General features: G+C 43.6%; 1 protein-coding gene across 2 annotated transcripts; it reads left to right on the top strand.

Moving 5' to 3' along the window:
- Window positions 1–1,304: 1,304 nt before the first annotated feature.
- RITA1 (RBPJ interacting and tubulin associated 1) lies at window positions 1,305–17,272 on the top strand. Of its 2 annotated transcripts, none has more exons than XM_060785434.2 (3): window positions 1,305–1,484; window positions 14,640–14,976; window positions 16,189–17,272. In XM_060785434.2, the coding sequence occupies exons 2-3, from the start codon at window positions 14,708–14,710 to the stop codon at window positions 16,703–16,705; spliced, it is 786 nt and encodes a 261-aa protein (XP_060641417.2). In that variant the 5' UTR covers window positions 1,305–1,484; window positions 14,640–14,707; the 3' UTR covers window positions 16,706–17,272. The 2 variants fall into 2 exon arrangements, with proteins under 2 accessions (XP_060641417.2, XP_067329377.1); XM_067473276.1 differs by lacking the exon at window positions 1,305–1,484 and adding an exon at window positions 1,499–1,527.
- The last annotated feature ends 57 nt before the right edge of the window (window positions 17,273–17,329 follow it).

Genomic DNA, 17,329 nt, shown 5'->3' with positions numbered 1-17,329 from the left:
GGTCATGGGGGTTCTGTGTGGGAAGTTTGCCCCAATTCTATCGCTTGTGGGGTTCATCATGCTCTTTGATTGTAAGTGAACTGTGAATCCCAGTGATTACAACTCTCAAATGTCAAGGTCTATTTCCCCCAAACTCCATCTGTGTTCATATTTGGGTGTATCGAGTGTTTGTGCCCAGTTTGGTCCCGATCCATCATTGTTTGAGTCCACAGTGCTCTCTGGATGTAGGAGAACTACAACTCCCAAACTCAAGGTCAATGCCCACCAAACCCTTCCAGTATTTTCTGTTGGTCATGGGAGTTCTGTGTGCCAAGTTTGGTTCAATTCCATCATTGATGGAGTTCAGAATGCTCTTTGAGTGTAGGTGAACTATAAATCCCAGCAACTACAACTCCCAAATGACAAAATCATAATTTTTTTGAGTGATGGTCACTCCTTGTGTGGTGAGATGTTTTGTTGCCAAATTTGGTGTGATTTCGTTCACTGGTTCTTTTGTTTTTAAGGTACTCATTATGAACAGAGCATTTTTATATATATAGAAGATAGATAGTCATATAATAATATACTGTTATATTGTATTGTATTATTCGATCCCATAGCATTGGATCCTTATTATATATTATTATATAATAATATTATATTGTATTATATCATAATATAATATTAAAAAGTATTATATTAATTATGTTATGCTATATTATATTATATTATATTATATTATATTATATTATAAAGCCATGGTATTCCCTGTAGTCACCTACGGATGTGAGAGCTGGACCTTAGGGAAGGCTGAGCGAAGGAAGATCGATGCTTTTGAGCTGTGGTGTTGGAGGAAAGTGCTGAGAGTGCCTTGGACTGCGAGAAGATCCAACCAGTCCATCCTCCAGGAAATAAAGCCCGACTGCTCACTGGAGGGAAAGATACTAGAGACAAAGCTGAAGTACTTTGGCCACATCATGAGGAGACAGGAAAGCCTAGAGAAGACAATTATGCTGGGGAAAGTGGAAGGCAAAAGGAAGAGGGGCCGACCAAGGGCAAGATGGATGGATGGCATCCTTGAAGTGACTGGACTGACCTTGAGGGAGCTGGGGGTGGTAACGGCCGACAGGGAGCTCTGGCGTAGGCTGGTCCATGAGGTCACGAAGAGTCGGAGACGACTGAACGAATGAACAACAACAATATTATATTATATTATTTGTAGAGTTTAAATGTACCCTGAGATATTTTCATGAGAGATCTGGTGTATGACACCCAAGCCTAAAAAAGACAGTCATTTATGTTGCAGAGACGCACAGCCTGAAATATAATATTTTGTGTGTGCATGAAACCAAGCCATCAGAAAGCAAAGCAGAGAAGCCAGCAAGTTCCTGTCTTGCTCTAATCAAGAGCCGCGAATGGGAACCGGAAGTGAAGAGTTGTTCCTCGTCTTCTTTCATGAGGAGCTGATCGGTGGCCGAAAGAGGGGCCAAGGAGGCGAGCAAACCGTAAGATCGGGGCCGAGGGGGGGATCGGGGCCGGGCTGAAAAGGTAGGACTGCAAAAAGAAAGGGAAGAGAATGCCTCAGGCCGTGTGCAAAAGCCAGAGATGGCTTGGATTGGCTGGTTTTCTGCTGCTTTGCAGTCGTTTCCCAGGGAAACGAGATGCAAACAATGAAAAGGGTGCATATGCTGCACGGTCGAATGAGGACAGCTTGACCTCCCCTGAACTGCTTTGGCTCCAGATAGGGGATCCTGCGAGTTGTGGTTCGGCGGGGAAGACTCAAGACCTTGGGAAACTAGAACTTGCAGGAAGACCTATTACCCTGAGCCCGGGCAGTTTAAATGGCGCGTCTACATTGTGGAATGGATGCAGGTTGACCCCATTTAAACTGCCTGGGCTCAGGGTAATAGGTCTTCCTGGAAGTTCTAGTTTCCCAAGGTCTTGAGCCCCCTCTGGGTGCTTCTATGCTGCTGAAGACCTTGGGACTCAAGACCTTGGGAAACTAGAACTTACAGGAAGACCTATTACCCTGAGCCCGGGCAGTTTAAATTGGGTCAACCTGCATCATTCCACAATGTAGACGCGCCCTATAGTGAACTCAGTGCAATGGTGTCCTGGGAGTTGTAGTTCTCCAAGGCCTGCTAAACTATAACTCGCAGGATTCCATACCCCGGAGGCCTGGCAGTTCAAGGGACATCAAGCTCCATTCATTCAGCAGCACAGATGCACGCAGAGGAGGCTCAAGACCTTGGGAAACTAGAACTTCCAGGAGGACCTATTACCCTGAGCCCGGGCAGTTCAAATTGGGTCCACCTGCATCCATTCCACAATGTAGACGCACCCTATGGTGAACTCAGTGCAATGGTGTCCTGGGAGTTGTAGTTCTCCAAGGCCTGCCAAACTATAACTCGCAGGATTCCATACCCTGGAGGCCTAGCAGTTCAAGGGAGATTAATCTGCATTCATTCAGCAGCATAGATGCCCCCAGAGGGGGCTCAAGACCTTGGGAAACTTGAACTTCCAGGAGGACCTATTACCCTGAGCCCAGGCAGTTTAAATGGGGTCAACCTGCATCCATTCCACAATGTAGACGCGCCCTATGGTGAACTCAGTGCAATGGCGTCCTGGGAGTTGTAGTTCTCCAAGGCCTGCCAAACTATAACTCGCAGAATTCCATACCCTGGAGGCCTGGCAGTTCAAGGGACATCAAGCTGCATTCATTCAGCAGCATAGATGCTTCTGCTCCAGGGTAATAGGCCCTCCTGGAAGTTCTAGTTTCCCAAGGTCTTGAGCCCCCTCTGGGTGCTTCTATGCTGCTGAAGACCTTGGGACTCAAGACCTTGGGAGACTAGAACTTCCAGGAAGACCTATTACCCTGAGCCCAGGCAGTTTAAATTGGGTCAACCTGTATCCATTCCACAATGTAGACGAGCCCTATGGTGAACTCAGTGCAATGGCATCCTGGGAGTTGTAGTTTTCCAAGGCCTGCCAAACTATAACTCGCAGGATTCCATACCCTGGAGGCCTGGCAGTTCAAGGGACATCAAGCTGCATTCATTCAGCAGCATAGATGCTTCTGCTCCAGGGTAATAGGTCCTCCTGGAAGTTCTAGTTTCCCAAGGTCTTGAGCCCCATCTGGGTGCTTCTATGCTGCTGAAGACCTTGGGACTCAAGACCTTGGGAAACTAGAACTTCCAGGAAGACCTATTGCCCTGAGCCTGGGCAGTTTAAATGGGGTCAACCTGCATCATTCCACAATGTAGACGCGCCCTATGGTGAACTCAGTGCAATGGCATCCTGGGAGTTGTAGTTCTCCAAGGCCTGCTAAACTATAACTCGCAGGATTCCATACCCTGGAGGCCTGGCAGTTCAAGGGACATCAAGCTGCATTCATTCAGCAGCATAGATGCTTCTGCTCCAGGGTAATAGGCCCTCCTGGAAGTTCTAGTTTCCCAAGGTCTTGAGTCTCCTCTGGGAGCTTCTATGCTGCTGAAGACCTTGGGACTCAAGACCTTGGGAAACTAGAACTTCCAGGAAGACCTATTACCCTGAGCCCAGGCAGTTTAAATTGGGTCAACCTGCATCCATTCCACAATGTAGACGCGCCCTATGGTGAACTCAGTGCAATGGTGTCCTGGGAGTTGTAGTTCTCCAAGGCCTGCTAAACTATAACTCGCAGGATTCCGTACCCTGGAGGCCTGGCAGTTCAAGGGACATCAAGCTGCATTCATTCAGCAGCATAGATGCTTCTGCTCCAGGGTAATAGGCCCTCCTGGAAGTTCTAGTTTCCCAAGGTCTTGAGTCCCCTCTGGGAGCTTCTATGCTGCTGAAGACCTTGGGACTCAAGACCTTGGGAAACTAGAACTTCCAGGAAGACCTATTGCCCTGAGCCCGGGCAGTTTAAATTGGGTCAACCTGCATCCATTCCACAATGTAGACGCGCCCTATGGTGAACTCAGTGCAATGGTGTCCTGGGAGTTGTAGTTCTCCAAGGCCTGCTAAACTATAACTCGCAGGATTCCGTACCCTGGAGGCCTGGCAGTTCAAGGGACATCAAGCTGCATTCATTCAGCAGCATAGATGCTTCTGCTCCAGGGTAATAGGTCCTCCTGGAGGTTCTAGTTTCCCAAGGGTTTGAGCCCCCTCTGGGAGCTTCTATGCTGCTGAAGACCTTGGGACTCAAGACCTTGGGAAACTAGAACTTCCAGGAAGACCTATTACCTTGAGCCCAGGCAGTTTAAATGGGGTCAACCTGCATTCATTCCACAATGTAGACGCACCCTATGGTGAACTCAGTGCGATGGCATCCTGGGAGTTGTAGTTCTCCAAGGCCTGCCATACTATAACTTGCAGGATCCCATAGGCTGGAGTCCTAGCAGTTCAAGGGAGATCAAGCTGCATTCATTCAGCAGCGTAGATGCACCCAGAGGAGGTTCAAGACCTTGGGAAACTAGAACTTCCAGGAGGACCTATTACCCTGAGCCTGGGCAGTTTAAATTGGGTCAACCTGCATCCATTCCACAATGTAGACGTGCCCTATGGTGAACTCAGTGCAATGGTGTCCTGGGAGTTGTAGTTCTCCAAGGCCTGCCATGCTATAACTCGCAGGATCCCATAGGCTGGAGGCCTAGCAGTTCAAGAGAGATCAAGCAGCATTCATTCAGCAGCGTAGATGCACCCAGAGGAGGCTCAAGATCTTGGGAAACTAGAACTTCTAGGAGGGCCTATTACTCCCAGCAATATGTCCCTAATTGTACCTTATTAGTGATCTAGAACTGTCTGAACGCCCCATTCTTTTCCGAAATTCTATCCTAGTTATATTTCACCTGGTCTTGTCCAGCATTATTTTAAAATTTTAACTATTACATTTGGCCCAGCCATTGGTTTTTAAATGTTATTGTGTTATTGTCGATGTTTACTGCCTATTTTTTGTTTATGAGCTTTATTTTATGGTTTTGTATTACTGCTGTTGTTGTTTTTTGCTGATGTACTGTGGGCTCGGCCTCATTTAAGCCGCACTGAGTCCCTTGGGGAGATGGTAGCGGGGCATAAATAAAGTATTATTATTATTATTATTATTATTATTATTATTATTATTACCCTGAGCCCAGGCAGTTTAAATGGGGTCAACCTGCATCCATTCCACAATGTAGACGCACCCTATGGTGAACTCAGTGCAATGGCATCCTGGGAGTTGTAGTTCTCCAAGGCCTGCCAAACTATAACTCGCAGGATTCCATACCCTGGAGGCCTGGCAGTTCAAGGGACATCAGGCTGCATTCATTCAGCAACATAGATGCACCCAGAGGGGGCTCAAGACCTTGGGAAACTAGAACTTCCAGGAGGGCCTATTACCCTGAGCCCGGGCAGTTTAAATTGGGTCAACCTGAATCCATTCCACAATGTAGACGCACCCTATGGTGAACTCAGTGCGATGGCATCCTCGGAGTTGTAGTTCTCCAAGGCCTGCCAAACTATAACTCGCAGGATCCCATAGGCTGGAGATCTGGCAGTTCAAGGGAGATCAAGCTGCACTCATTCAGCAGCGTAGATGCACCCAGAGGGGGCTCAAGACCTTGGGAAACTAGAACTTCCAGGAGGACCTATTACCTTGAGCCCGGGCATTTAAATAGGGTCAACCTGCATCCATTCCACAATGTAGACGCGCCCTATGGTGAACTCAGTGCAATGGCGTCCTGGGATTTGTAGTTCTCCAATGCCTGCCAAACTATAACTCACAGGATCCCATAGACTGGAGACTTGGCAGTTCAAGGGACATCAAGTTGCATTCATTCAGCAGCGTAGGTGCACCCAGAGGAGGCTAAAGACCCTGGGAAACTAGAACTCCCAGGATCTCATAGCACTGAACCAGGGCAGTTGAAGTGGGGTCAAGCTGCATAGTGTAGATGCACCTAGAGAGAGAGAGAGTGTGAGAGAGAGAGGGGAATCCTTGCATGGCCTGATCCCCATCTGTCTAATTAACCTACTTGGCTCTGGTCTACTTTCTTTGGCAACCTGCCCTTGAAGCCGGATCTTATGCATGTTAATAGATTAGTAAATATGTATTGTATTTTTATTGTGATGTATGTTTAATATGGGGACCTGGAGAACCAAGTTTGAATCCCCACCTGGCCATGGAAACCCACTGAATGACCCTGTACAAGTCAGGACCAGTTCTCCTGGTTCTTATTGAGTGCCTTCAAGCCCTCTCTGGTGTCTCATGGATTTTGTATTGTCGAAGGCTAGCACGGAGTTTCCTTGGCAACATTGCCTCGGAGAGGGTTTGCCATTGCGGAGAGGCAGGGAACAAATACAATATCTTCTTCTGAGTCGTGGGATGCAACCACCGAGAGCAGTGTTTCTCAACCTTCCGAAAACCACGACCCCTTAATACAGTTCCTCATGTTGTGCTGGACCCCAACCATAAAATTATTTTTGTTGCTACTTCATAACTGTCATCTGATGTATTTTCATTCACTGGACCAAATTTGGCACAAATACCCGATACACCCAAATTCGAATACTGGTGGAGGTGTTTTTTTTTTTTGGGGGGGGGGGGGGTATTATTTGGGAGTTGTAGTTGCTGGGCGTTATTGTCCACCTACAATCAAAGAACCAACCAATGATGGAATTGAACCAAACTTGGCACACAGAACTCCCACAACTAACGGAAAATACCGGAAGGGATTGGTGAGGATTGACCTTGAGTTTTGGAGTTGTAGTTCACATACATCCAGAGAGTACTGTGGACTCAAACAAACAATGATGGTGTAAAGAAGCGTTAATCCCACCGCTTGTCAACAATATTATGTGAGGAAGTATTAATCTTCTTTATAGCCACTAATATTCTGTGAGGAACCTTCTTTTAGATATCAATTAAGCTGCCACCAATATGTTTAGAGACGCTGGTTTAGGTCTCTGTTTATCTTTAGTTGTGTTGTGAGGTGACTTTGGTAGTGTGGAATGCACCAAGCATGACAGCAATCGAGGAGGCAGGTTTGAAATATAAAGAGAACAAGTTTTATTGTGAACAGAATGTAATTGTTGCAGTTTTGAGAATTTGAACTTGGCACAAGGCTTGATGTTACAAAATGGCTGGTTTGAGATACATGCTTCTGATGATACAATTCTACAAACTTCTTCTTAGTGAAGTGCTTATACTACTTCAGAGTTCCCTATTGTGAATGTCCACACTGTTTGCCCTATACTCGGAACAAACCACTGATCACCAGTCTTTCCTTACTGGCGATCCTGAAGACCCCCTCTGTTAGATTCTTTTAACCTAAGCAACCTAACAAGGTAACACCTTCAGCTCTCTTGCTGAAGAAATATTCACAAATTCTAGGAACTACTGAATTCTCACAGCTTCACAACAGAGCCCTAACTGGCTATCCTCTTCCCCGGGTCTCTTCCACCGGACTGGAGCTTAACTGCCACTTTCAAACCTTTTCCTCCTTAAGCTCCGCCCACCTCCTCTGAGGCTTTGTCTTGTCACCATGGCAACCTATCCCTCACAGCTAGGCCATGGCAATAAATGTAGTACATAAATACAGTTTAAATACAGTATAATAAACACTCTATAATAAACATTTCTCTACACCTTCCCCCCCAGAAAAATATTTTTGCATATTTCTTAATCCTAGAATAGCAAAAATAATCCCACATATCATTTAACAATAAATACATATACACCAATTCTGAAAGGGAAACATATTAGGGTTAAATACATTTCAATTACACATACATACAAACCTTTAACCTATGAAATTCTAGTATCATCTATGGATGTGGTATCAAAGTCTCATATTTTTATACTTATACATATATTCGTAAATATCTATTGCCTATTGTAAAACATATATACCTACCACACTTTATTATAATGGGATTATATCTTATATCTATGGTATGAAACATATACAGTTCACCACTGTAATAACATCATATATTTTATAAGTCTATAATAAAACAGTATACCCATTTTGTTTAAATATTATACTATACTATTTTATACTATATTACACATACATTACCTTTATATAATTTGGATCTACCTGTGATCATCCTCTATCCAATTCTCCATATAAACATCAAATATCCTTGTCCAAATGTGTTTCTATCTCATTAACATATATAATTGACTTTCTACCTAGTCTGGTCAATTTATAAGACATTTATCTATATACCATACCACAACTTTTTTCCATACATATGGTCCCACTTTGTTAATAGCCCACACAATAGTTAAACTCCCACATTTGATCATTGACATAGATGTCTTAGTGTCCAATGTCCCATGGTTCAAACACAACCTCTGTTGTACTGGACCAACTGTCCACAGCAATGTCTCTTTATGATGATCTTTTAGCTTCTTTTTTTCCACTTCTTCGTTTCTTCTTTTTAGGTTTCTTCTTTTGTCTCTTGATGTCTTTTCGATTACCTGGAGATATGGTTTTCTTCCTCACACGATGTCTGCAAGTCTTTTCTCCTCTCTTTTTTGTTGCTGGGGTATCTTCTTTTAATCTGACCTTCCAATTATCAGGAACAGTTCTGTTTCCATCGATTTTCAGGGCTAGAACAATGGCTTGCTTCCATGAAGCATCAGGTTGTAGTGAATAATCTGGAATTCCTTTAGCATCTTTTCTTGGCACTGAAGAGAATTCACTGTCATTAGAAGAACGAACACGAATATTGTCCTTCTTCATGGCAAGCTCATCACTGCTATCTGGACAAACTTCTAAAGCTAGAAATTGCAGCTTTTTCTTTTTATCACCACCAATATAGTCTGCGTACATCAGCTCTCCTGACAGTCCATCAGCTCGGCCTCCACTCTCTCCTTCCTCTCCGTTCAAGGATAAAGGAGATCTCTCTTCCGACACATGGCCAAATCTTCTTTTTCTGTTCACTTTCTCTTCAGATGTATGGATCTTTGTTTCACAGAAGACCCCTGGATATTCTGGACTCGCATCAGCTTCTACTGTCACGTCCAGAGTTTGTTTTCCTTTAGCTTTCCCTTTAGATTTTATTTTATTGTCTTTGTCAAAAAGTTCGGCTGAGGTAATTTCTTTATGTGGAGCTGAAGGAAATACATCTTTTAAAGTCAAGGATTCCTCTTTCTCCTCAGAATTTATCACTTGTCTTTCTAGACCTATTGTTTCTATACTCTCTTCACTGGTTCTCAAATAATCAGCCACTGGAATCGGCTCTGCTGCAGGGCTTGTTCCTCGTTTGCATGGTCTCTCCTGGCTGTACACTTCTGACTTTATATTTGGAACACCATCTCCAGCAATAAATCTATAGGGTTGTTCTTCTGCTCTTTGTTCCTGTTGAATTTCCTCAACTCCTCCTGTCTTCTTAACAACCTTAGCAACTGTAGCACTGGCTTCTGGGCTCTCATCCCCATCTTGTCGGATGGCAAAACACAGGGCTTTCTGTTCAGGGCTTTTGTTGATACATTTTTTCTCCCCACACGCCATCTTACAGTATTTAATCTCCTCAGCCAAATCATTTCCAATTAAACATTGGTATGGTATGTCAGGACTGACTGCAAAATCCCACACACCCTTCCATCCTTCATATTGTATTGGCAAAGTCACGACCGCTGTCGGAATTGCAGGACCTAAGCCTTTTAATCTTACTTCAGAGGTTGGCTGCTGAAATCTCTGAGGTATTATTTCGGGATGCACTATGCATATTTCGGAACCTGTATCTCGAAGTCCTTTCCTGTCTTTGTTATCAATATAAATGGTTTCTAAGTAGTCCTTAGATGGGCTGCCTGACAGGATGAACAGACATTGTTTCTCTTGAGGCTCTGAGCTTGAACTCTCCTTTGAAACAGTATCTGCTTCTGCCCTTGGTGTTTCTTTCATTTTATTCACAAAGAGGGTTGTTTTCTCATTCCTTAACAGAGGACATTGATATTTTATATGATCCAATTTTCCACATTGATAGCACCGACGTTTTACCTCAGGAGCAGTTGGTCTTATTACACCCTGCCTCCTATAGATGGTGTTTTCTATCTCAGAGCCCTTTTCATGCTGTGGGCGCGTTTGTTGTGGATAAAATGGCTGCCTGTTTGTTCTTTTGTCCCCTGGCAGATCTTCCCTTTTAAATCCTTCTTTCAAGGTTGTTATTTGATCTGCCATACCCGCTGCCTCTACAATCGTGGATGGCTTGCGATCTTGAATCACCCAACGAATTTCATAAGGAACTAATTGGAAAAATTGTTCCAATTTCAAAAGTTCCCTCAGCTGTTGATAATCTTCTACCTCAGACGTCTTTATCCAACTATCGAACAGTTGAGACAATCTAGAGGCCACCTGAGCAAAACTTTGTGTTTTATCTTTCTTTAAGGATCTGAACTTAAATCTATAATATTCCGGAGTCAATCTAAACTCTTGTTGAATCTGTTTCTTAAACAAATCATAGTCTCTATAAGATTCTTCAGGCAACTGTCCATAAATCTGCAAAAGTTTCCCACTTATCTGTGGCCTAAGGTATGTCATCCATTTTTCCTTAGCCACTCCAAAATCACGACAACATCTTTCAAAAGATATTAGGAATTTCTCTGGACAATCCTCCTTGGTATATTTTGGGAATTTCTTCATCAAATCTGGGGTATCCCCTCCAGATCTCCCTTCCTGAACATCACTGGATGTTTGAGACAAAGCCAATCTTTGTTTCTCTAGCTCAAACTCCATTCTCTTCAATTCTAACTCCTGTTCTAATTCTCTCACTCTTTGTCTTTCTTCCATCTCCAGTTCTCTCTCTTTTTGTTTTGCCTCCATCTCCAGTTCTCTCTCTCTTTGTCTTTCCTCAAATTCTCTTTGTTTCGCCTCTCTCTCCATCTCCAATCGTTTCATCTCTAATCGTTTTTCCTCCATTTCCAGCTTGTATTTATAAGCCATTTCTGTCATAGGCACTGGCTCTGTCTCTGACTCAGAGCTCGAGCTTTCCCCTTGGTCTCCCTCTCTTTCCTCAGCCAGCTTTCTCTGCCGCCTGGTAGCCATGTTTTCAACAACTTTTACCTCACAACTTATTTTAAAATTAAACTTAAGGCACTCGATTAGTTGTTACACGAATCCCGTCGTCTGCCACCAAATTATGTAAAGAAGCGTTAATCCCACCGCTTGTCAACAATATTATGTGAGGAAGTATTAATCTTCTTTATAGCCACTAATATTCTGTGAGGAACCTTCTTTTAGATATCAATTAAGCTGCCACCAATATGTTTAGAGACGCTGGTTTAGGTCTCTGTTTATCTTTAGTTGTGTTGTGAGGTGACTTTGGTAGTGTGGAATGCACCAAGCATGACAGCAATCGAGGAGGCAGGTTTGAAATATAAAGAGAACAAGTTTTATTGTGAACAGAATGTAATTGTTGCAGTTTTGAGAATTTGAACTTGGCACAAGGCTTGATGTTACAAAATGGCTGGTTTGAGATACATGCTTCTGATGATACAATTCTACAAACTTCTTCTTAGTGAAGTGCTTATACTACTTCAGAGTTCCCTATTGTGAATGTCCACACTGTTTGCCCTATACTCGGAACAAACCACTGATCACCAGTCTTTCCTTACTGGCGATCCTGAAGACCCCCTCTGTTAGATTCTTTTAACCTAAGCAACCTAACAAGGTAACACCTTCAGCTCTCTTGCTGAAGAAATATTCACAAATTCTAGGAACTACTGAATTCTCACAGCTTCACAACAGAGCCCTAACTGGCTATCCTCTTCCCCGGGTCTCTTCCACCGGACTGGAGCTTAACTGCCACTTTCAAACCTTTTCCTCCTTAAGCTCCGCCCACCTCCTCTGAGGCTTTGTCTTGTCACCATGGCAACCTATCCCTCACAGCTAGGCCATGGCAATAAATGTAGTACATAAATACAGTTTAAATACAGTATAATAAACACTCTATAATAAACATTTCTCTACAGATGGATCTGGACCAAACTTGGCACAAATCCTCAATATGCCCAAATGTGAACACTGGTAAGAGTTTGGGGAAAATAGACCTTGCCATTTGGGAGTTGTAATTGCTGGGATTTATAGTTCACCTACAATCAGAGCACATTCTGAACCCCACCAATGATAGAATTGGGCCAAACTTCCCACACAGAAACCCCTTGATCAACAGAAAATACTGTGTTTTCTGATGGTCTTTGGCGACCCCTCTGACACCTTCCTCGAGACCCTCTCAGGGGTCCCAACCCCCAGGTTGAGAAACGCTGACCTAGCGATTGCCAAACTATTTTGGACTCCAACTCCCAGAAGCCTCCACTGCCTTGGCCAATGGGGGGTATGATGGGAACTCCAGTACAGTGTACCTGTTTTTTGGGGAAAACTCATCAATGCAGTTTGGCATGACTGTGAACTTCATAGCTCAATTTTACGGAATCATAAGGAGTTGTAGTTTGACAGGACACCAGGACTCTGGTTGAGAAGGTGAAAGGCCTTCTAAGGCTGGATTTGCACTGCCCTATATCCCAAGATCTGATACCAGATTATCTTATTTGAACTGGTTTATATAAATCTACACTGCCAGATAATCTGGGATCAGATCCTGGGATATAGGGCAGCGTAGATCCAGCCTAAAGTGTAATAATATTATAATGTAATACAATATAATACTAATAATAATACAATATAATAATATATAATAATAATAATAATAATAATATGAAGTAATTATACTAATAAATTAAACATAATTACTACTGTTAATATATAATGATATATAAGGACATATTGTTTTATTGTTGTACATTTGTATATTTTAAGCTGTAATGTTTTTGATTGTGAGCTGCTTTGAATGTCCGTATGGAGAGAGAAAGTGGGATATAAACAAACAAATAAATAAATAAAACTATATAAATAAAAATGTAATTTTCGTTTGTAGGATTAACAGAACTCAAAATCCACTGGGGGAATTGACACCAAATTTGGACACAAGACACCTAACAACCCAATGTATGTCCTTCACTCAAAAATGTTGATTTTGTCATTTGGGAGTTGTAGTTGCTGGGATTTATAGTTCACCTACAATCAAAGAGCATTCTGAACCCCACCAACAATGGAATTGAACCAAACTTGGCACACAGTTCTCCCATGACCAACAGAAAATACTGGAAGGGTTTGGTGGGCAGTGTCCTTTGGTTTTGGAGTTGTAGTTCACCTACATCCAGAGATCACTGTGGACTCAAACAATGATGGATCTGGACCAAACTCTACACAAATACTCAATATGCCCAAATGTGAACACTGGTGGAGTTTGGGGAAAATAGAATCTTGGCATTTGGGAGTTGTAGTTGCTGGGATTTATAGTTCACCTACAATCACAGAGCATTCTGAACCCCACCAACGATAGAATTGGGTCAAACCTCCCACACAGAACCCCCATGTGGGCCACAGCAACACGTGGCAGGGGATGGCTAGTAAATAATAAAGTAGTATCCCCTAAACTCTGGTCTTCCTGGTGTTTTGGAGTCTTGCTATCAAAAACCTACTTTGGCCAATAGCGAGGGATTCTGGGAGCTGAAGTTCAAAACACCTGACAAGTCCAGACAAGAGATTAAACCCTATTTAAAAGGTCTTTTGCCTACTCAACCAAAGAGTCCTGGGACCTGACTACACTACAACTCCTATGCTTCCATAGCATTGGGCCATGGTAGTTCGGTATAGAGATTACTGTCTTCCAAAGACTGTTTTCTTGTGTCACCGCAAATGTCACATCTTGGGTTGCTGTGAGTTTTCCGGGCTGTCTGGCCATGTTCCAGAAGCATTCTCTCCTGACGTTTTGCCCACAGCTATGGCAGGCATCCTCAGAGGTTGTGAGGTTTGTTGGAAACTAGGCAAGTGAGGTTTATATATACACCTGTGGAACAATGTCCAGGGTGGGAAAAAGAACTCTTGTCTGTTTGAGGCAGGTGTGAATGTTGCAATTGTACACCTTAATTAGCACTAAATGGCCTTGCAGCTTCAAATGCAGCGCCCAAACATGAATCAAGGAACATGAAAGGCACTGCAGATTAATCCAACCAGAGAAGTCAGCCATAGCAGAGCACTTGATGAACAAATCTAGACACAGAATATTATTTGAAAACACAGAAATGCTGGACTACTATAGCAACCACCATATCAGGCTACACAGAGAAGCCATTGAAATACACAAGCATGTGGACAATTTCAACAGAAAGGAGGAAACACATGAAAAGTAACACAATCTGGCTACCAGTATTAAAAAAAAATCTAAAATCAGGACAGTAAATAAAGAACAACACTCAGAAAACAGGGGAAATCCAGACAGAATCAATCAGGGCCAGCTAATACCTCCCAACAAAGGATTCCCCCAGGCAGCAACCAGCCAGGCAAATCAATGCTAATCAAGCTGGCCAATGGCTAATGTTCACACTTGACTCTTGTCAAACAGACAAGAGTTCTTTCTCCTACCCTGGACATTATTCCACAGATATATAGACCCCACTTGCCTAGTTTCCAACAGACCTCACAACCTCTGAGGATGTCTGCCATAGATGTGGGTGAAACATCAGGGGAGAATGCTTCTGGAACATGGCCAGACAGCCCGGAAAACTCACAGCAACCCAGTGATTCCGGCCTTGAAATCCTTCGACAACACAGAGATTTTCTTCTTTGTCTGCACAGGAGAGGCATATGAAGCCCTGGTCAACTGTGGATGGCTGTTCCTGCTGGGACTTGGCTTACCGGCATCCATGAAGGCCTCGGCCGAGCTGGGCATCGCCGCCCTCCAGTTCCAGCGTCGGGCGAGAGGCCCCAGGGTCAAGGCCAAAGCCTCCTTTGTGGACGAGACCCTCTTTGGCAGCTCTGCGGGGCGGCAGGTCCCAGCTGCGGAGTTTGACCCTCCCTGGGCGGAGAGCAAAGCCCCTTCCCCAAGACCCTTACTGTGGAGCCCAGAGGTGGGTGCCAGCCCCGCCAAGGGACCTCCGTCTGCCGGTACCCCAAGAAAGAGAAATAAATACAGGTATGGGTCTAGTTTGGGGAGAAATCCGTTGGTTGACAACAGCAAGATTGCGTGGCAGAGGGATGTGGTTTGGTTGCATCATTCCTGGAGGGGACCAATGTGACCTCAAATGATCCCAAAGGTTGTTTTTGTCACAGTCATCTCTTCCAGACTGCTTAGGCTGCCTCTTTTTTCTTCCTGGGATCAATTAACTTTCCTGCATATCCCAGGAACATAAATTATAGGCAGTCCCCAAGTTACAAACAACTTACAAACAACTCCTAGGCCCCTTCTACACTGCCATATAATCTAGATTATCAAAGCAGATAATCCACATAATCTGCTTTGATCTGGATGATATGAGTCTACACTGCCATATATTCCAGTTCAAAGCAGATACTCTGGATTTTATATGGCAGTATAGAAGGGGCCGTAGATGGGTCCCCAGTCAGTTTTAATCATGAATTTTTAAACTCGCATCTTGTGTTTGCTTTATTATTATTATTATTATATCATCATCATCATCATCATCATTATTCATCATCAACACAACAAGATTAGTACACAGCAAGCAAGATCACTATGCTGGCTGTTGTATTGGATGACACGTCTGACATTTCCCAAGTGTCTAGCTAGGAATATTGGTGAATAATGCATGCAGTAGGGTGGCCTTTTGCAGCTGACAGATGGTAATTTTGTCGGTGCCAATTGTGTTTAAGTGCAGGCCAAGATCTTTAGGCACTTCACCCAGTGTGCTGATCACCACTGGGACCACCTTTACTGGCTGCTGCTGTTTCTTCTATTTCTCCTTCTTCTTCTTACCCCACTTCATCTCTCTCGCAGGAGAGATATCTTTGTTCTGCATATTTTAATTTATATATTTGTGGAAATACGTTGTAATATATGTATTTGATTATATGTATGATGATTATGTGCTTTTAGCTATGTGGTAATCCATTTTGAGCCACAAGGAGAGGTGGGTAATAAATAATCATCATAATAATAATAATCATAATAATGGAATTATTTTCTCCAGTTAGCAGATAACTTCATGAGTGCTTTCCTTTCCATGCTGCTCTGTCTAAGGTTCCTACATTGGTTTCCAACCCTAGCAAAATCGTGACTTTTCACTACTAAATTAAAGAATTGTCCCAACTTTAGAGCTTTGTAGTACTTGGCACAATGAACCAGGTGGTAAGATTTCATTTCATCTCCCTTTCTTTCTTGCCAAAGGCTGAAAAGTCACACTCCATCCTATTGTGATGAGACCCTCTTTGGGCCCAAACCTGGGGAGCAGGAATGGGCCGCCCCTTGGATGTCCGGCAGCGATGTGGCCAAGCTTCGCCCATTACTTTTGACACCACCTTCCGCCTTGAGAGACCGACTTGTCCTTTCCCCTCGCCCAAAGGAGACACCACTGAGAGCTGTCCACCAGGAAAAGGGGAAAGAAGGGGCCGGAGCCCTGCGCAGACAGGAAGATGCTTTCCGAAGACCCCAAGAGAGTAGCTCGGACAGGACCAACCAGGACGACTTGAGGAGAAGACGCTCTTGTTCCCTTACCCGACTGTGTAGTGCTTCGCATCGGGCTCCGTCTCTAGTGAATAACCCAAGGACAAGTACACAGCAGGATCAACCCCTTCCGGTCACCTCTGTGGGGTCTTTCGCAAGACCATGTTCACAGGGATTCTCAGTGTCTACCAAGGCAACACGGTCGACCAGCTCCTGTAAACCCAAACCTCCTTGGAAATAAAATGGCTAGTGAAATGGCCACCCAATGCTGGGGGTCTCTATGGAGTAGATGTGCTAGATGTCATTCCCATTTGTTCCCATTTGCAGATTTTGCCTTCTTTCCTTGATGCACATGATGTGGGGTATACAGAGGTGTGTTCATATTGTGCAATTATAGCAGTTTGATACCATTTTAGCTACCCTGGCCCTATTCCATCATTGAATAATATTATCAATTGTCTTCCCGCCACAAGAAGAGGTATTAGATGTACATGTGTGCCTTCAACTCATCTATAGACTTATTGTGACCCAATCTTAGACAAGGAATCCTCAAGAGGTGGTTTTGCCTCTTCCTTCCTGTGAAGCATGGCCTACAACACTTAGGATTCATTGATGGCTTCCCAACCAAGTTGTAACCATGACTGAGCCTGCTTTGCTTCAAAATCAGATGGCATCTGATGCCTTTCGGATTTTTCCAATGTTATCTTGAGAAGAAGCGGGTGAGAAATAATAATAATCTAAATGTACTAAAATGTATATAAATAAAAATGTAATGTTAATTTGTGGGAATAAAATAACTCAAAAACTACTGGATGAATTGATACCAAATTTGGACACAATACACGACCATCACTCATAAAAACAA

This window comes from Anolis sagrei, chromosome X (assembly GCF_037176765.1).
Source record: "Anolis sagrei isolate rAnoSag1 chromosome X, rAnoSag1.mat, whole genome shotgun sequence".
Lineage (NCBI taxonomy): Eukaryota > Metazoa > Chordata > Lepidosauria > Squamata > Dactyloidae > Anolis > Anolis sagrei.
The sequence above is the reverse complement of the archived record's forward strand: the minus strand, read 5'-3'. Positions and strand labels throughout refer to the sequence as shown.